General features: G+C 38.3%; 1 protein-coding gene across 7 annotated transcripts in view; it reads right to left on the bottom strand.

The window, feature by feature from the left end:
- Window positions 1-21,573, bottom strand: part of ESRP2 (epithelial splicing regulatory protein 2) — a 46,430-nt gene that overhangs the window by 4,475 nt on the left and 20,382 nt on the right. For 3 of the 7 annotated variants that reach the window (XM_042027460.1, XM_042027459.1, XM_042027464.1), the window contains 12 exons: window positions 18,658-18,771; window positions 17,489-17,603; window positions 16,596-16,694; window positions 16,420-16,474; window positions 15,496-15,606; window positions 14,528-14,660; window positions 14,290-14,332; window positions 13,477-13,778; window positions 11,280-11,501; window positions 9,780-9,978; window positions 8,375-8,570; window positions 7,174-7,351 (listed from right to left, as the gene is read on the bottom strand). In XM_042027460.1, coding sequence (XP_041883394.1) covers window positions 7,174-7,351; window positions 8,375-8,570; window positions 9,780-9,978; window positions 11,280-11,501; window positions 13,477-13,778; window positions 14,290-14,332; window positions 14,528-14,660; window positions 15,496-15,606; window positions 16,420-16,474; window positions 16,596-16,694; window positions 17,489-17,603; window positions 18,658-18,771 — 1,767 coding nt within the window. Of the gene's footprint in view, window positions 1-5,034; window positions 5,069-7,173; window positions 7,352-8,374; window positions 8,571-9,779; window positions 9,979-11,279; window positions 11,502-13,476; window positions 13,779-14,289; window positions 14,333-14,527; window positions 14,661-15,495; window positions 15,607-16,419; window positions 16,475-16,595; window positions 16,695-17,488; window positions 17,604-18,657; window positions 18,772-21,573 lie in introns of all 7 variants that reach the window. The other 4 variants (XM_042027463.1, XM_042027465.1, XM_042027466.1 and 1 more) reach the window with 3 other exon arrangements.

The raw sequence follows: 21,573 nt of genomic DNA, 5'->3' as shown, positions 1-21,573 counted from the left end.
GAATTGGACAGAAACTATATTTATGCAAGATAAAAAAATACATCAATTGTATTACTGGTTGTAGAAATAAAGTAAATGCTTGTGGGGAATATTCTAAACTATTTGAACTGTTCCTTATCAAGGAAGGGAAATAGACCATGAAGTGCTCCTTTGTCCCTTCTACTCATGAGATGGCAGCACCAGGTAACCAAACTTTTAAGTTTTCATAAGCACAATCATGTACCCAGTAATGGCTCTCACTGCGACAGATGAGCCTCTTCCAGCCTGCACACTGAAATGGGGAATTAGAATAATCGTATGGATCTCATTCAGATATTTTATGCACTCATGGAAATACGCTGCAGCTTCTCTAGGGCAGAGTGACAAACACTTGAGCTGCAGATAATACTTGTACTACATAGACTACACCAATGTAATAAAAGAAAATCAGTGCCCTGGCATGAATGCATTGACAAGGTAAAGTAGCATTTTTGGTAGTATAGTATATTTCTGCATTGGAAAAAGAAATAAACTACACAGTGTAACTGCATCATGATAGATTTGTAGAAGTAGTATATTAAAATAAAAATAGTGACTGTACATAACAGGCACACCAACAAATTAGAACAAAAACCTCACATGCGAATCAGATCTAAGAATTATTTGAGATCCTGAATCTGAACAGTAATCACTCATACTATTGGCTTGGTACAAATATGACATACATAGTCAGAAAATACATCTTGGGGAATACGAAACATTGTTCTTAGCACAAAACCTTTCCAAAGCACATATCCTGGAAAGGGACCAAGCATTCTTACACATGCTGCAAACACTGCTTGAGTGGCTCCTATAATCCAGAAGACAAGAGTGTTTATCATAACCTGAGTTGTAGAATATCTTTTCAGTGGCAAGAAGAGTTTCCTGTTTCCCCCCAGATGGACTACCACTAATGGTTTTGCACTAACACTTTAGATGATTGCCAAATGCACACAATGTAGATTTCCTATGCTGCCTTTTCTTTGATATTTCTATCATACAAAAAGTCTCCTGCCAGCTTAGGGAGAAAAGGGTATTATATTTGGGCATACAGGACATGTATCCATCCAAAGGGAAGTTGAAAAGAAAAATACCAACCATCACAGGATACACCTTCCACAGAAAACAATAACCAAGAGCCCAGAGAACATAAAAGAAAAGAACCCCCCAGAATTTTACTACTGAATTCTAGCCACCTTCACATCTAAACCCATGCCATTAAGTAAAAGACAAATATAAGAAGTATTTTCTAGATAGTCTCTGCCAGGGCAACCAGACCGTGCAAATATTAGATTTATCAGTTCCCAGACCTGCCCTTGAAACAAACCTACAAAATGTAAGTTTACTGTTTGGAAGGAATGTCTCAAGATAGTACATACTTTAGATTATCAGTAGATGTACAGTAGGCAAAGTTCTACACTCTTACTCTTGTAAGGGACAGTATTTCAAAGGTTACACTTGAAGTGCAATAAACAATGTGGAAAACATGAAAGTTGGAAAAATATCCTGCACAGAAATGTCAAAGTTGACAGAGCTTAGACAAAGATCTAAAGAAAGTGAAAAAGAAAGAAGAAAATAAATTCATCAAAAGACCTAGAAATAAAAGTAGCTTCTTATCACAAGGATAAGTAAGAGACTGCACTCAATTAAAACAAGCTGTAGAACAGTAAATTCTTCAAATGAAATGAAAACTACCCTAACTTGCCTAAGTACATAATTGTGAATCCTTCTGATTCTGTCTGCATTTCAGAACCCATAAGAACAAAACACAAACATCCAATCACACAGGACCAAACCAAGGGTAAACTGGTTAATAAAGACACAGTATACTATACTTTCTCCTTGAATTTTCTTTTTCTTCAAGCTATTTTATTTCTTTCTTCTTCTCTTACTAAGAGAAATATGGGACTGTCTTCCCCTCACAGACTGTGCACAGATTTAACCAGGTCACTAACCAGAAAGTCATTGATTTCCATTTCATTTTTGCAGTTCCTACAGTGAACATTCAAAGCTCAGTCTAAAAACAGCACATACAAAGCAATCTAGAGAAAATAACCCACTGCTAAAAAAAAAACCACCCCAGCATTAAAACTGGAAAGTATATTTAGACACACTCCAACTGGGAAAAAACAGGAGCAAAGAAAAGAAAAGGGAAATATCATAGGCAAAATGGTCAGTTCAGGACGGCAGCCACAATTCTAGCCCAAACTACCCATAAACTTTACAGCAGAATGGTCCCCAAAGGGAACTCTCAGACTCTGGAAAAAAGCCTAGCTGGACTAAGTCTGGAACACAGAATCAGATTTAATGGTAGGTAACTGCAACCTTTAGCACAAGAATCAGGAGAAATACCCTAAACTGGCTTTGCCCCTAAAAGTATATCAATTGTACCATAAGACTACCAATACAAACACCCACAGCACCTGAAAGCTCTGTGGAAGAGATACCACCTCAATGTTCTGTGTATCAGAGACTGAAACAAGTAATGCCTGTTCCCAAAAATACAGAGGGTGCAACTTTAGTCTCTTGCTTCAAGCGTGGGAGGCAACAGACAGAAACTGTAACCACTAATATATTGTTCCCAGTCTCACAGATGCTTTCTCCACAGGGGCAACATTTCCAGGTGGGAGATAAATTTAGGAATAAAGCAAAACAAGAAGCATGCTCTATTCTGAGAGTGTGGGGGTGAGCATCTAACAGTGTCTGTATTGCCACATGACTTCCAATACCAGTATGTGGGAATTCTTCCTCTACCACATCCCCTTTCCCTTCCCTATTGAGAAGGTGCAATGCCTAGGATTGGCAAGCAGATGATGGGGTATCCCCCTCTCAGACTACAAAGAATCAGATTTCAAAAGGAACCCAAAGGAAATAGAGAATACTTCTTTGTTTAAGCATGCATTTCAGAGAAAAAATCCCCTAATCCCTAAAAAGTCAGTAACAATGAAGTCTGCTGTCCTGATACAAGAGAGAAATGTCGTTAATGCCCTTGGAATCCATCCACCTCCCTTCACTTTCTTATTACTGTTTTAAGCACAAGTCACCCTCCTCCCCTCCAACAGCAAGCCTTAAATTCTGGGTCTCTGAAGCCTTGGAGGATTAATATACTGCATAAACTCTTTATAGCTACAGACAGAAGACACTTAAGCCCAGTACAGGTTTAAAGAACACTATTTATTTTAAGCTTTTCTTGTGTAGACACATGGACACCCAAAAAGAAGTCCCTACATTTCCATCGTAGCTTTTTCAGGAAATTCAGGGGGCTTTAAAAAAAGTTCAGATGGTGACCATGGCCCCTAAATCTTAGTAATCTTCTAGTTTGCTTTTTTTAAACTACTATAACTACACACAATCTACCTAAATAGCAAGTCTGCTTTCTAAGAACTAATCCACAGGGTCTTTTTGGCAGGCGTGAGTTCACTGCACATCATGCCAACCTCCAAGAAACTGGGCAAGTACTACTAAATGCAAGCTGAATCCTAGCCAAGACAACAGCTGTGAACTAGTTTTTGGTCAGCTAAGACTATGGGCACAGCTAAACTGCATCTGCTTTTACATTAAACTAACAGTTCTTGTCATGATACCAACTCTGTCACTATTTGCATTCTCATAAAAAAAAATTTTTAACACCCCACACCAACAACCCCCCCCCAAAAAAAACCCCAAACAAACAAACAAAACAAATCAAACAACAACAACAACAAAACCAAAAAAACAAAACAAAAAACCCCCAACCCCAAAAGAGTCAGTATTTGGAGACTGAAATATTTCTCATTGATTCATTTAGCAGCTAAATAGTAAAACCCATTAAGTATTTAGCCACTAAATAAAGAAAAATAAAAATACTTTAGTGAAAAATTTTGTTCTGCTATGCACCAACTTCACATTAATCCATCAAACTACTACCCTACTACTACTCTTGTTCATTCACTATTTACTAGAGTTCTCTCACTGCTTCTACAACTGTACAGTGATGGCCTAAAATAACACTGATGAGTTTTATTTTATTACTGTATTTTATTACTATATTTGCACCACTTCTTCCTCAAACTTTACCCCATATGATATGGAATATGAGTTATTTTTCTGAACTCCTGAAGAGTCTCCTCATAATCCCATCCATGGATCCCTTACTTCATAATGCCCAGAGACCAGGATCTGCTGAGCAGCTGGTAAATTGCACAGTGAGGGTTTTGTTGTTGTTTTGGTTATTTTGGGGTTTGTTGTTTTTTCAGTGTGGTTTTAGTTGGCTTGGGTTTTATTGTTGTTTTTTTAGTAATCCTTTAGTATTGGACTCAAATCAATGGCCCTATTGCTTTACAGTACAACTAAAAAGCAGTTTAATGCAAATTACTGAAACAGAGTACTAATACTAGCTCTTTTGAGGATTACAGTACACTACAATATTATACAGAAAGGTGATGGGGAAAATTACCATCTCCCTGATTTACTATTAAAATTCTTACCAAGTTTTCAATTGTTTAATCCAAGTTACAATAAATACATGCAAGCTGGAAGGAATTTTCACCAATAAAAACAAGAAAACAGAACTACAAGAAGAAATCGAGCTGCTGAAACACTAAACAAGAGGCTAATAGTAATAAAACTAAATGAAAATCAAAATGCTGATCTGCAGACTTTTAAATTATTTGTTTTTAGAAGCATGTACTGATGTTGAGACCAGCTTGTTGAAGCCCATGGTAGGCAAAGTCTATCTCTTAAGAGGCAGGTCTGGTATGAAAAGTGCTTTCACTTAAGTAGCAACATGTGCACACATGCAATATACACAGCCCATGAAGCCTGAAGGAAAAAACCAGAGGAGAATAAAGCAAGAACTAAAATTTAAACCCTGTTCCTTTCAGACAAGGACACAGAAAGACAAAAATCACCCTTCAATCTCAGCATCCCGATCTGGTTCCCATAATACCAACACTGAAGTCCATTGAATACCAACATCAATTAGTCATACAGAGATTAAAACCATGCCCAAACCACTGATGATTATTAAGGGCTCACTTTATGAACGAGCAGAAGCATCGTGCAATAAATCCTTGGGCAGCAGCAGAAAATGAAAAAACAATGTGAGGAAAGGGAAGAAAAAAAGAAAAAAAAGATTAGTTATTGCTCCAGAGATGTTATATTGTCCCATTACAGTAAGTCACCATCTCTTTTTCCCCTAAAGGAATGAATGAGTATAAAACTAGCATTACCACATGTGGGATTCCAAGAACAATTCAAAAGAATTCCTTGGTTCCTTTATGAGATTTTGAACCCGATCTCATTTGGACAACATCTTCTAAAGAAATCAAAGAAGTGACCAATTCAATAACAGTAACTGATGATGACAGGAGGTTGCAGGAGCAGAATATAGTTTTCACCTTGTGGCAAAATTTCTGTTCATCTAACCATTTAATTATGCAATACAAACACCAGGAACTGCTCTCCAAATGCAGGAACGAGGAAAAGGGCAAACTGAGCACCAGACACGAAGTCCAGATTCACTAAACTGAAGATTTAGTGAAAGGTAGAGATGCTTGAGATTGTCATTGACTTGTTCAATTCACAGAGTGGTTGAGGCCACATTTTTCAAAGGTGCAGTTACACTTCTAGCTGAATTTCAATTTAGCAAATAAGCTCCCCACCCTAAGGCTTTAATATATCCACCATCTAGTCATCAAAAACCCCCATCAGTAGAAAACAACTAAAAGGCAAAATATTGATGGCTAAACAATAGGATGAACGATTATTACTTGTCTGGACATCATGGAAGCCACAAATAACTGAACTTGGTTTGAACTCTGGAAATATCTGTGGAAGAAAAGCCCTGTTCGTCAAAATTCACCACACTTTTTATGTGACAATCTTTTTCCACTGAAAAACTGAGTATGCAAAACTGCTTTCAAAACATAAATGTAACATTCAAAAAGAAGACACAAAAGATAGGGCACTGCATCTTTCAAAGACTCAAAACTTGGAACATACACATTTAAGCATCTGTTCTCAGTCTACATTCATTTACAACCAGACATCTGGCTCAGCAAATTAAAGCTCATTGTCTTTTAAGAATCTTAAGGTAAAAAAAAAAGAAATAAAAAAAGAAAACATACCATGCCTGAATGTTTCCTATTAACTCTAGCAATATCACTGTTATCCAACTTACAGAATGTTGAAGGACAAACATGCAAAACCCGTTGCCTTTTAACACAAATCACTTGCAGTGGTTTGAGAGCCACAAAGAGGATTTTAGGTCAGGGCTTCCAAGTAGTACCCAAAAGGGCAGAGTTGGTAGCTGTGTAAGTGGTGCTACCCACAGGAGTTAAATACTCACCAGAATACACCATATTCAATTATCTTTCCTTTTAGCAAACATGTTATGACAAAACAGGGATATAGATACAATATCCTCTGAGTCAAAAGGCAGAAGACATGGAAAGAGCCATTCCATGAATTCAAATAAGTGCTGCTGGAAAATTATGTTTGTAGATGGTGCCTTTTTTTTTTTAAACTTATCAAGAAGGTAAGTTTCTGTTCACACACTTGAGAGCATTCCATCAGTCCATACAGACTGAAGTTACCTATAGTATATTTGCTATCAATATAGACAGCTTGGATAATACAGATTTCCTTCAGTTTGCAATGTAATACAGCTTTAATGAAAGATATTCTTGCGTGTAACCAAAATAAATTAGCACTTCAAACAGTGTTTGACTGAGACATCTGTCTCTCTCCCTTTCCAAGTCACCACACCCAGCTCACAGCTCTCTGTACTACAAATCTGCAAACTGTAAGTGTTGAAGGTCAAACACTGACCCTACCAAAAGGCTTCCACCATCAAGTGGCCACGACTGAAAACTTTTGGCAGCCCCCACTTTCCTGTGCCAGGCCCTTTGCAGCCCCACTCACACTGGGGCTCTGAGGTCTTCAAACTCAAACCCCAAACCCAGACACCAAATCACTGCTTCCAAATTAGGATTTGTTTGTTTAATAAGAAGCAAGGCAAATCGTGTGCTACACTTCAGTCTGCCAGTTAAATATACAACATGCAGCTTGCACACTTGTTTGGCAATTTCCAAAAGCACTCACTTGCTCAGTTTGATCTCCACTGATCAATTCCCAGAGGTCCAAATATCTCTAGGAGAGGTACTGCATACTAACCTGGTACCCCTGGAAGAAACTGAGTATCTCCTTCATTCCTGTGTTATATGGCAAGCCCTGCATCCGGACTAAGGCTCCAGGCTGGGGCAGGATTGGAGTGTGGGTTGCAGTGGCAGCAGCAGCCACAGCTCCTGGAGGAGCTGCAATGTACCCCACCGTGGTAGGAGATACTGGAGGACTGAAAGAGAAAGAGGAAACAAAATTGTTATGAAAACCAGTAACTGGTTCTACTACTCAGAATAGGCAAAGATGAAACTGAAAATTTAGATTTGAAAATAAACCCAAATCCCACAGAAAAACAAACAGCCCTGATGTGGATGGTTTTGTGGACTTTCTTAATTTCTCGGAAGCATCTCAATCTATTTTTAAAGAAGTGAAGGAAAATAGCTAACATTTGTTGCTAAAGACATAAGGAGCGGCATTTGTTATTTCACAGGGGAGTAGAAAAAAGTAGCTGCAGATGACTTGTTTTAAGATCATTAATAAAAAAAAAGAAATAAAGGAGAAGGGTGTGTCATAGTATGAAATGGAGGCAAACACCCAAACCTGGCATTTTTGACCCACAAAATAGTGAGTAATTAGCATCTCCATCTCTAGTCACGGCCCATCTAGCAAATTACCAGATAGTCAAGCCAGCAAGTGTAACAAGCCTAGGAACTATCAGTGAACAAGCTATTTCCCCACAACTCATGTACCAGACTTCAGTGACTCATGCTGATACCATCTGTGGGAAGGGAAAAGGGGGAGAGCGGCTTTGCTTTCACATGTAAAAATGTTCTTTGGTCTCACTGATATACAAAAGTATACACCTATGAGGAGTCTTTCAGTATGAAAACAGTACTGTAAGTAAAAGAACAAACTAAGACATGAGGGTAGAGGAATGTAGTGACACAGCTTCTCTTTTGGCCAAGAATAGAACTGCCTTGATGCCTTGATGACATTGTCCCAGCGTCAAAAAACCCCTGTTAAATATTACGCCAACGTTATCATGAGATTCAAGCAGAGCCTACAGAGGAGATGAATCCCATTACAAGGCAACAGAGAAACAGTTAAAATGGTTTCTGCCTCTGCTGCTGAACATCAAGTTCCCAGGACTACCTACACCAGAAGTACAAATTTAAGAGCCATTCACAGGTGACCACACAGTCACCTACTGCACTGGGACGAGAGGTTAAGAGAAGCAGTGAAATCTCGGGGTTACCTGGGATAGTAAGCTGTGTAATTCATGTAAAGCTGAGCAGCCTGGGCTGGGTAGTAGGTAACAGTTGGAGGAGCAGCTGTGGAGGCCTGGGGTGTCCTGGTGGTTGGCAAGAGGGCTTGTGGCTGGTAAAGCGCTGCTGCCTCTGCTGGGATCACAGCTGCTGTTTGGAAAGCTGCATAAGCTGGTGGAGAAAGACCTAAAACCAAACCAGGACACAGCACCAAAAAGCAATCAGAATGAAGAACTCTCAGATGAATAATTCCTCTCCTACAGCAATGTGATTAAAACCTGGGCATGAATGATGAACACTTGAGCAAAGACTGCTCTCTAGCTTCTTCCCTGGAGACCTTTGTTACATTGCCATGAATGACAACTGGGGCATTTGGAATGAGTAATTCCTAAAAGTTCATAACTCCTAGAGCTGAGCAGCCTTGTCTATATGTAAATGGAAAGTCGGGAACTTCAGAGTTATTAAAAGAAAGCATAAAGCCATGTGCATAGAGAAAGCAGGCGTGCACACCAACACACCCTCATGTTTTTTCTAACAGAAGTTGTACTCTGTGGGACAAAAGTACTGTAATAGTAGCTACACATGGGCATCCATAACTGTTGACCATGAGACTTCATATATAAGCTTCCTGCGACTTCAAAAAGTATTTTTAGGATATAGCAAATGGAAGGGAGAATAGATCACTAGTCTGATGCATTTTGATGAACAAATACCTAATTTGTACAGGAACATTAAACTTGGCTTGGTGTGCAGTCAGATTGGTTTTATATACTATATTTGGCAGCTTTTTACTATTTTGCAAATACATATCAGTATCTGCTTTGTGATTTGGTAATGAGACTAATTAGAACAGTACAGTAAAGTTCCATTATAGTTCCTCAGTAAGGTTCACTGTAATCTTAAAATAAAAAAATGAAAATACATCCAACTTCCCCACTCTATGGTTGGTTAGTATATAATTCCAGTGGGTGTTTTCCTTCAAAAATAAGCCCAAAGAGTACCTTCTCAATGCTCTGAGGCAAGACAGCAAGAGCACTCATCGGCAGCTAGAATACAGAACTTCACCCCATTTTAAAAATGCCTCTCATTCCAAGTAGGTTTCACTACAGGCAAGTCTACTGCAGAGCTCAGAAGAACAGTACACCCATAAAAAGCAAAGTGTGCAACAATTTCACTGGCAAGGCCTTGCTGCCCTCCACTCACCACCGAAAATACAATAAAAATGCCTCTGATCAGTCCCATTATTGCCCAAAGGGAACAATTCCAATCTTAGCATGTACATGGATGATTATTAATCATGGCAAAACCCGAGTCAAAAGGTGAAAGGCCACAAAGCTTCAGCACCTACCACATATCAGCCTTTAGCAGCAGAGAGCAGAAGAATTGGAGACTTACATGGTAACTTACATGGCGGTGGGGATAAGCCACTACGATTTAAAGTGCCACCCATTAAAACAAAGTTCATCTCCTCTCCTGAACACTGGAATACTTCCACATAACGGTCCTTCATCATTTTTTTGTGACATTTTTGAGCCACCATAAAGGCTTTGTCAGCAGATTTCATTTGGATAAAAGCATCACCTGACGGTCGTCCCTAGGGGAGGCGGGGAAATAATTGCACGTCAATCTGTTATTAAATCACCCAGATCACAAGAAATGCAGAAAGGAGTAAGATCAAACATCTACTGAAAGCCTGTATCGTTATTCCTTCTCTGGCACTAATGACTCACAACTCAACAATTCTTTTTAGAAGCAGAAAAATCAAGACTTATGCAACAAGTGCCCAGTTAATACAATGCCACTTCAGTCCTCTGCAGAAAGAAACAGAGAATCATGTAGCGTGGAAAAAAAATTTGGAGGTCTCTAATCCAAAGGCTGTTCAAAGCAGGACTAACTTTCAAGTTACATGAGGCCACTCATGGCCTTCTCTACTTGAAATCTGAGCATCTCCAGGGATGGAGATTCCATATCACCTCTGGAAGCCTGTTCAGGTGCTTAGCTAATTTCTCATTGTGATTTTATTTTTTCCTTTTCACCCAGCTGGAATTTTCTTTGATGCAGTTTACTCACACTGTCTCTTATTCTTTTGCTGTGAAGCCCTAAGAAGAGCCTGGCTTTGCCTGCCCTAGAACTACTTTCGAGGTAACAGTACAACAGCACAAAGTTCCAAATCCTTAGTAAAGTCCACAGCTACATCAGAAATTGATTTCCAGGTCTGAATTTCTGCAGTCTGACAGATATACCTGTCTGTATAAAATACTAAAAACTTCCTTAACAACAACAAAAAAAAAACAACCAAAAAACCAAAAAAACACTAAACAAATATAGTAGATCTCTTTCATTTGTTTTCTTTAATACCTCAGTATTTCTGTCATTAAAGAGTTTATTTTTAACACAAGACAACAGGGAAAATATATGTCTATGATCACACCATTAAAACATACCTAAACCACAATTTTTAATTATTGACTTCTTCTAAAGCCTGAGCAATCACTAATCAAGTTAGAAAAACCTAATTTTGACACAAAGACCACTCAAACAACACAGCAGGAACCCTGAAGCTGACAGAGCAGCTATGCCATCTAAGAGGAGACATTTCTGTTGTATCTTCAGCCTCTGGCTGAACCATGAGGGCTTATTTAAACAGCCTCCAGGATAAGGTTATCATTCAGAGAACAAGCTTCATCCTCCCCAGGCTGATGCATACATACAGAGAGAGAAAAGCAAGGTTGCATGTAAAATGGCAAGAGAAAAGAGGCAAAGACAGACAAAGAGAACATTGTATTTTCCCAAGGTTAGAGAAGACTAAAGCACAGCCAAGATCAGGTAAGCTGCCCTGACTTCTAACCTGTTCAGTCACTGCAAAGTTACTCCTCCCATGCAAAATGCTGTTACCTGCTGATTAAGGACCATGTGAACTCCATGGGGCTTGATATCACCTGTAGCATCTCCCATAAATTCCAAGATGTCATCAATGCCAGCAGTGTAAGGAAGACCTCTGAGCCGGACACAGTCACGGATGCTGCCCGTGGCAATGGTGTATGGTGGGGGTATGACTGGAATGATGGGAGTTGGAAGAGTTGGAATAAGAGGTGTTGACATGTATCGATTAAGTACCTGTTGGCAAAAAACCCACAGAAACGGACATTTACAATCATCTGTCTGAATACAGAGCAATTGTCACAATACTATTTCCAACATCAGAGAAAAATATCCCTTCTTACACCAAATTACTGCAGTTAGTTTCCTGTAGGGCGTATGAAAGTTTCAAACTCAGAAGGGGAGAGGGAAAGGCTAAAAAATTCAATGTGTTAGACCCTAATAATATACTTTTCTAATGTCAATATAAAAAAAGTTAAAATCCAACTACAGTTTATAGTATCCCAAAAAGGAACATCTGAAATCACATCTGTGCTAATAAACCGGTATTGCCACATACAGTTCTTAGTTAAACCAGGGTAAATTAAAACCAGTCATTTTAAAAGAACCGAGACCTGAAATAGCTGGAAAGTAAAAGCACTAATTCTAATTTATTCTAAAACCTGATTTGTTAAGTGAGTGTGCTTATTTGTTTAACCCCAGTGCTCATCTCCAAGTACAGAGTTTATGAGGAAAAAATAAAGATAAGAATATAAGAGACTTTGATCTCACATTTTCTCTTGACTCATTTCCAAATGGCAAAGGGAACATATGACACATGTTGGGGCTTACTGCTGAAAAACATTTTTACTGATCATTATCACAAATAAACACATTCTACTGAAAGAGGTATCAAAAAACAGGTTACAAAGCTTAGGGAGTTTGTTTCAAGAATCTCCTTGTAGCACATTTCAGGCCAGAAATCTCTCTCATTTTTGTGGAGAATATTGCAATTACTTTGTACTAACATTAAGTAGATGAGAGCTGGCTTTACTTCTTGCAATTACTCAAAGAAGTAGCTTGTAATTTCCTAAGAAATAATCTCTTGCCTAAGCAGCAAAAAAGTTCAGGTGTCAGCCTAGACAGCTGTCATAGTGGAAGAAGTAATGACATATTGGTAGAATATAAGTTATATCCAGGTCTCCCTACAAAAAGTGGAAGCAGAGACTTGGTCGCTGTGACAGAGTGATTTTGTTCCTCAGAGGATTTTGCTTCATTCTCTCTCAGGAGGGAAGCTGTGTGGGAGGGGGAAATGCCATTTCCCAATCTTCACAACACACAGATCAGATTCTTGGCTGTTGTAATACCCATATCACAGCAGTAGCAATGGGTCTAGAAGTGTGGATATTCATTCCCTTGCCCAATCCCTTCGACAGAGAGATTTCCCTGTCACATAGGTTGAAACAGAACTGTATTACATTTTTATAGCCAGTGGTTATGCAAAGACTAGACCAAATCTAATAGTGGTTCCCTTTGGAGCCACTTATATTCTGTGTCAGGAAAAAAACCCCATTATGTGATGTTTTTCATAGGGACAAGCTGCTGGTGACAAAATAAAATGGTTTTATCCATTTAAGAAGGTAATGATAGGAACCAGTGAAGGATAGGGAAAAAGTGAAATATATTACCTCAGGAAAAAAAAAAAATTTCACTTCCTTTCACCAAAAAATCAGATACATCCTCTTAATTCTTAGTTTCCAAGAAAGCATTGTAGAAATCGCTCATTTTATGCACTCAGGTTTGGATTTAATATTAGAAATTCTGTACATGGAGACCAGAATTTAAAGACAATAGTGCAGATTTTTAAGAAGCATTACTACAATACTATCAATCTACTATGTTTTTAGAATTATTTTTGTGATTTCAGTCAACCTCTATGGAGAATAAAATTATGCAATGATTTTTACTTCATGGTCTAGGGCATAGTAAAAAAAAACCCAAACCCAAGCAGTGGCAGCTTAAAAAAACCCAAAACAAGCAACCATCCAAACTAACAAAACGAGCAAAACCAGTGCTGCACTATTTTCCATGCCCATTAGGAAACATGTATTTGCCTTCCTTGACAATTTTCATATAACAAACATTCATGATTGACTACAACATATTTGTGTGCAAGTGTTAGAAGAAATGTTTTAACTGTTAAGTTTTGAGTCTCACAACCAATAGTTACAACCTGTTGGACCTCTGCTGCTGTGCTCCTGAAGAGTTCAATGTAACGTTTTCCAAGTATTTCTTTGTGCTTTTTAAGTGCATTCTGTGCATATTCTTCACAGGAAAATAACACAAATGCATCTCCTGTGGGCCTGCCATCTGGGTACTTGACAAAGAGAAGTCCCTCTTTCCCTCCTGTGACTGGGCACTCTGGCCCCAGGAACCCCAAGACATCTTCCTGAGTAGCAGTGAATGGAAGGCCTCTCATCCGGATGATAACTTGATTCTCCTTGGATAAGAACTGGGCCACTTCATTGGAGGTGCCTGGTAGAAAGATAACAGCACATGGTCAGCCAGGAACATATGGGCAGTGCTGGGCACTCGATTCCAGAGGATGCAGCAGCAGCGAAGCATTAAGGAAGAACACAGGAGGTGAGTAGCCAGCAACAAACCCAGAGAAGACCTAAGACACTATTAACTTTCAGCAATATCTTTTGAGGGGGAAATCTCTTACTCTGCAAGTGTTTCATATTTTAATGAAATTGGAACAAAGATGAGATTACTGTGAATTGATACAAGATATACAGATGCTTCCACTGCAAAGGCTGGTCTTCCTCCCAAGACCTGTCTATGAACATCACAGCTCAAATGCTCACATCTCAGTTTCAACCACGTGAAAACAGAACTTGACAGGGTCAAATACTCTTGGAAGGCAAAACAGGAAAAGCTACTTTGTTATCCATTTGCATCCTCAGTCAAGGAACAAAAAAAAAAAAGAACTAGAACAACATTCCTATGAAATTAAGTAATCACACTGAACTCCAGCATCACTTACCTCCTGCAATTTTTAAGAATTCTTCTCCAGTTGCTTTGTAAACCTTCAAAAGAAAGAACAAAAAAAACCCACATGAAAATCACAATGTTCAACTTTAAACCACACTCTTTCACAAACAAGAGAATTGTGTTTTGGTACTTTGAGCAAAACAGAAGTGCAGTTTGGTTTTTAAATGAGAACATAGACTAAAATATTCGGCTTTCTCTCCAAATATTTGTTTCAAGTCACAACTTTTTACCTCAATGTATCTGCTACCCATATGATGCTTGTGCCTTTCCAGGGCAAGGTCTCTCTGTTCAGAATTGACAAACCGAACCAAAGCCTCCCCATTTCTTCTTCCTTGAGAATTCAGACACAGAGCCACACCACCTCTGGAAGATAAAGACAACAAATGTAAGCTTAGTCTGAAACTTTAATATATTTAATAAATAATTGTGTAAGAATAGTAAAGGAATCAGACTTTAACACAAAGGTTACAGATTGAAAAAGAAATTGCTACTATCCACAATTTATTTCATTTTTGTTGTAACACAATTATACTTTAAAATCTGCTTCACTGAGATCATGGATCTCATGTTGTTCACCGTTTTCTCAACTCCCATGAAGATGCAAATTTGTCCTTCCTATTATCTCAGACAGGCACATTTGAATTTCCTCATCATTCCATATAAAAAAATTATATTTTCTCAGTGTTGGAGATCTGGAATTAAGTGACAGGTATGCTAAATAAACTCACTCTCTTTTCATATATATATATATATACACACACACATCTGTACACAGGTATACACACAAGTCATGAAAATTTCTTTCAAACAGTACTTGGAAATTTCTAAATCTGGCCTGTTTAGGAGGTATAGAAGAACAATAAAGAGTTGGCACAAAATTAAAGCTTTTTTCATATCTTGGCCTCTGCTTTGATTAATGCAATAGGAGTTTCTCCCTTTAGATACTATAAATAAATGAATGCATGTTGGTTTTCAATTGGTAAGTCTCTTTTTCTTCTTCACACATTTCAAACCTTTCTTGCACACCTAAGGCTGGTAAACTTGTTCAGTTGTCATGACCACAGTGTGGGAAGGGGTCAAGTAGGGAAAGACTGAAGGACTCTAGTGGGGAGTGTGGGGGATGTGTGTTAAACAAATATTAAAGGAACTTGCTATTAAAGGCAAAGTGATAACGCAAGGCAAATTCTCCTTATCTTACTTGGCAATGTTGAGTCCTTTGAAAAATCGAGCGATATCCTGGTCTGAAGACTGCCATGGCAAACCTCTGGCACGTATGACTGTCTCACTGTCCACAGTTTCGGATTTACTACTGCATAGAAAGAAGGGGGAAAAAAAAAAAAGCCAAAGAAAGCTTTAATCCTTTAATCTAGGTTTTCCAATATTTTACCAAATGTCAGATTGCAACTAATTGAATTGTAAATTGGGAGCATTTTTTCCTCTTGAGACTCTTTTATCTCCATTATTCCTTTCAACAAAGAAAGGGAAGATAACTTGGAAAATTCATTTATATCTACAACATTGAAGATGCACAATGTTGTCACCACATTGCAGTTCCTTAAACAAAAAAATTGGAAAACTGCCTCAATGTAAGGTAATAAGGAACTGGATTAATTTTATTTAAAAGATCTAGCAATCCAAACAATACAAGTTACTTATGCCTAAGATATTTCATTGTCTGGTGACTGAAATGTATTTGTAAAGAACGAGCCATCCTGTTCCTTCCTTCCTTAACCCAACACCCAATTCAGCATGTAAAACCATTTTGGGAAGCACCACACAGCTCAGCTTATAGAGGGTGCACTGGCTATCAGCCCTGTTGACTTAGGGAAAGTTCACAAATATTTCTTCACCCTGAATAAGATAAGCCAGCCTTGCTGCCACGCAAAACAGAAGCAAGAGAACAAAGAGCATTTAACTTGCAGTGACTTTAAAGAGATGGACTAAAGTACAGCATTCAGCGTGCCAGCCAAAGTGTGTCTGCACTGGGGTGACTGCTGAGTACACTGTACTGTTCTCAGCAGCCAACCTGTTTTCACATGACCATGGGGAAATATTCACAAGCTTTCCTTGCTGTATACAAGACTCATCTTTGCTTGTAAACAACCGTGACAAGTGCACTTACCAAGGACCTGTTTCATACTTGTATTTCACAGTTTCAGGCTCAGTAAATACGTGATCTGTGACAAAACAGGAAGTTTAAATATAACCAGGGTCAGAGACTACTTAAGAATGACAGTACTACTGCCAATTCTTTCAGAAAAGAAAGATTTCAGCATTCAGTATAAATAATTAACTTACTACAACCTTCTGAGAGCATGCTGAAAATGATAGCCACCATGGTCTTCACTTGCCACACACCAAAGTCCTCCTCCGCTTCATCTGTCCCTAAGCCTAGATCTAAACAGGTGATTATAGAAAATAACAGACTTGCACAATCCTTTGCAAACAAGTCATAAGGCTTTCATGATATTAACACAAAACTAGTAATCAAATGTACTGGTCTTAGCGGGGACATGTGACTATTAGACACAGTACTCTGTTCATAAACTGGATTCACTTTAACAGTCAACAGTTTGAAAACTATTGAGAGCTTACATAATTTCAGTGTTAATAGTTCAAAAAAGAAAAAGCTGAGTAAGTTCCTATCACTTTAAACATAACCCAACTTTAATCCCATTCAGATGGGCCACAACAATCCTTTTAATTTTAATTTAGATGTAGAGTACTGTTTTGGTTTTGTTTTTGCTTTATTTTAAACTCACTTCAGTTAGGATCATGCAAGGTAACTATTATCTGCAAACAGTGGGAACTTGCAGGCCAGCTGGTGCTGAAAAGCCCCACTGACAGCTCAGCTTTTCCTTTAAGATCAAGTACCAATGCAAATGATGCTTTTATTTATTTACTAATAAATTTAGTAAATTTACTAGTTTACTAGTAGTTTTTAGTAGATTTAGTTAATTCAGTAAATTTACTAAATATGGTTTAGAAATCAGTTATATTCAATTTGGGAAAAAAAAAATTACAAGCAGAGCCACTCCCCTGACACACACAAGTAGACATTCCTTTCACTTCACCTGTGAGTTTTTAAAACCCACATCTTGTTTTATTTTTCTAAACTCTGTGACAATCACAGACATAAAACTTCAGGAAGCTTAACTGATTGTTGTATAAAAGCTGCAGCAAAAGGATACATTCTGCCATGGTCTTGATAGTCTGATCTTTCACGGCGGCTGAACTAGGGTAGCAAGAGTGAAATTCTTTGCGCAGATCGTAAAAGGAATAGAAGCAGTCTGACAGCAGGAAGTTCTACAAGGAAGGCAAAAATGTTTGTTTTGTACACACTATCCTTTCGAATGTCAGTTAATACTTTTGAACTGAATGAGGCACTCTCAAAAATCACATAGCTGCACGTCACCAGCTTGTCTGTGACGGAACAGTTTGGTTCCTTTGTAACAGTTCAAATTCCATAATTCTACAGAATTGGATCTCTACATGAACAAAGTCAAATAGCCTCTGGGAGTCAGACCCATGCAAAACAGCTGGAGAGGATGGCTGGGGAAAAAAAATTTAAAATATCTAGGCTTTGCTGTTTAATTCCCATTTTGGACACTCTTATTTTTTCTTTTGCGGCTACACTGAAAAGCAGAATTGTACCAAACCGTAACGACAAATTTTAAATAACTATTGTTACAGAATACAAAATATCTTTCAGCAACTTTCAAAAAAAAAACAAAAAACCTACAACTGGCCAGCTCCTTCCATGTCAGCAGCTCTTATTCTTGTGGGTTTCCTGCAGACCCTGCTAAACCAGCAAACTCAAGAGCCACCACCTTGCACAAAGGCAAGGTTCTCCTCCCTGTGCATGACAGGCTGCTCTAAACCCTCCACAAACGTGGAGTAGAAACTGCTGCTTCATGTGGGAGTAGCAATAAGCTGCAGCTCTGTTTCCCACTGAATAAATGCAAATGGAGAACCACTGCCAGGCCACATCACTGCCTGTGTGCTTACCCTCCACAGGACACTGGTTTAACACAAGCCTAAGCAAAGCAATAGCTCTCCATCACTTCTGTTGAGGTTTGATCTGTACCTCTGTTTCCACTTCACACATGGAATTCAAAGTACTTCTATTGTTTCTATCTCTATCCTGCTCTTCCTGATTTTCCTCTTCCTTACGCTCATCTGGAGTCCAAGTAGTGTGGCTGACTTTCAAGAGTAAGTCCCTAAAATAACTACTCTGCTACTCAGGGTTGAGGTGGGGAGGGGATCATCTTCAATAGTCTTGGAATGCTCTAGTTCCCAACATGGAATTGTGTCACTCTCCTCCCAGTGCTCCACCTCTGCACCAGTTCTGATCTTGTACCTTCTTGGATGTTTCTGGGTGGAGAACTTGTCGAATGAGTAACTGGCCATCACTGCAGAGTGTGTAAGAGCTCCTTCCAAGTACTTTCAAGTCACTGGATACCAGCTGACTAAACTGGAAAATAAAGTGATAAATTTCATTGTACTGACTGATAGAGATACTTTCATGCACTTACCATTATTTCAGCATCTTTTTTTTTTTTTTAAAGAGATAAAGTAATTAAACAAGTTTTTGAAAAAAACATGATGGAGAACAGACATGGGCTCCTTATAAAAGTAGGCAAATAAACTGTATGCATTTGTGGAATAGAAAACAAGAACATCCAGAATGTAGTAAAAAGACTAATTTGGAAGATATGGCAGAATTATGAGTTCATATGAAAGGTGACTGTATTATACTGGTAATGTACAAAATCTGGACTAATTATAATTTAAGTTATGAAATATTTGAAAGAACTTTCAAGATCAATCCCATTACTGGTTTTGCAATACCCTTCCTTCACATATGGTGCCTTAGACTTTGGTTATTTCCTTAATAACTTATTTAACTTCAATAAGAAAAAAAGCTACCCATCAGGATTTACTAATGTTTCAAAATATATTAAGCAATACCAAACAAATAATGATCTAATACCTTCAAAAGTGAAATTATAATCAAGTCACCTTTGAACAAATAAAAGTTCTTTGTAGAGATACAGTGTTACAAATACTAGATTAAAAAAAATTATTCCCTACCTCTAGGATGGGTAACCCCCAGCAGATTAATTCTCAAGAGGAAAGGGCTCCAGCTATCTTGTTCACTGTTATTTTCCAGCCTTACATACATACCAGTTTCCAGCCTTTTATTTCTCTATACTAGTGTTGAATTCCTAGCTCATAATGGTCAACTAACATGTATAGTACCTACAAGTATTATATAAGTAAGCAGTAGCTTGTTAACTTTCGAGGGGACAAATATAATTATTCTAAGCTTCCCTCTTGACACTACTCCCTCCCAGGAAAGCATCACCTCACAAACAAAGCAATAATTACAATCATGATGCAGTTGCCACCCACTGCTCTCAGCAGCAGTTTATAACTCCAAAACAACCACCTCCAAAAACAAATTACAAGTTGACTTGAGACTCACACAATATCTTTGTGCTTTCTTTTAACCTATGTAGGGGGAGAAAAGAGAGGTGGTTTGTTTTATCATAATATGTGTGACACTTTACACCATAACAGTCTCTGCTTAGGAAAGATGATGTCCTAATGACCTGATCCCACAGCTACACAGAACTCACAGTATGAACAAGTGTTGCAGCACCTGCAGCCCAAAGGTAAGGCTCCACAAGGGAGAAATCATGTACTGAACATGATTGAGAAGAAGCAGAGACATGATTACCCAAGCTTTATTTCAAAATAACTGCCCAAACCAATCCAGATCCTTTTCTAGGCTTGGGCAGCTGACCAGAGTCCCACTACCATTTTGAGTTCAGAACCCTGTAGTAGTGGGTACTACACATAAAAACAGGGACCTGAGGGGCAGAACTGGGTAAGGAGGGGCACTCAGTTCAGCACCTTGTGTTAAGTTGCTTCATTTGCAGATATATTTACAGATATAGATAAGAATATAAAGTGAAGTTATTTAATAACAGAGAACATATGTGAAACTGTAAGAAGGGTGAATATCCTCCCAAAACAAAAAACCCTTATAGTGCAATCCTCTACACACTACCAAAACACACAAAAAGAACAAATACACCACACATAGGCAAAATAACTAACTCACTAAATAAAAATCAACCAACCCAAACTCTTGCAGATTCACAAAGCCCATTTCCTCCCAGAGAAACAGGTTGTGTTCCTACCACAAGGTGAAGTTTTGAAGAAGCTGAGGCTTTAAAGCAAGTTATTATTCAAGGATGATTTAAAGTCAGAAAATTGAGATCTGAGAGTGCTCAAAATACCTCAGTTGATGTGTAAACATCAGAAAAAGAAGAAAATGGACTCCAGAGGAACCACTTCAGAAAAGTAGTTCTGTGGATGGCCACAGTCACAGACCAACAACAAATATTCTCACCACAATAACACACATGAGGAGAATTGCCTTCTTACTAAATGCAGTAACTTATTAGTTTCTTTTTTAACTAATGGGCACAGTAAAGAGCAAATATTTGTAAAACGGGATTGGAAATGGTGATAGGGATCAGCCTCCAGAGGGTGCACAGGGATTCTTGCCAAAAGGAAGCGGAGTCTTATGGATGAAAAGTAATAAAACACTCCCCAAACCTTCAACTTTGTACCCTGTGCTTCTGAAGATGCTCAAGAGCCAATATAGAGAGTGCAGTTAGGGAGCTATTTTGATCAGATACAAGAAGAAATCCAACCCACACAATTTGAAGGAAGCAGCAAATGAAAGCAGCCTCCTGCTGTACATATAAAACCTAAGAACTGTAGCTCAAAAAGACTTTATCAAGTTAGAAAACAAAAGGAGAAGAACGTTTGCACAAGGGAGGAAATGCTCAGGTCAAATGGTGTAAGTCAAGTTAGTAAAAATCAAGACTGCTGCACTGAAACAGTTACATTTTTTTCAAGGTGGTGTTTCCCACACAACTTACAGCTGAAAAGACAACATAGATATTTTCAGAAGCCTGTACTGAGAAGATGCCAGAGTAGTAAAATATTGCATAAGGACACTGATAAGCCCAGTATTCCAAGTGTACTAAGGTTTGAAGAATTCCAAAGGATCAGCATTTGTTTTTACTTTTACCTAAGTAAAAATAAGTCTAAGTATTTGCACTGCATAATTATTAAATGTCAGTGATAACATTCAACATTGCAAACTCCTTTCCAATGGAACAATCAACATGTCAAAACAATTCTCTGTTTTTCTTACCAGATGCCAGCAGATTAAAGTGCCTTAGATAAATTGGCA

This window comes from Corvus kubaryi, unplaced genomic scaffold (assembly GCF_017639235.1).
Source record: "Corvus kubaryi isolate FWS band 111438036 unplaced genomic scaffold, C.kubaryi_AGA036_p1.0 37300, whole genome shotgun sequence".
Taxonomy (NCBI): Eukaryota; Metazoa; Chordata; class Aves; order Passeriformes; family Corvidae; genus Corvus; species Corvus kubaryi.
This window is presented reverse-complemented; position numbering and strand designations above follow the sequence as displayed.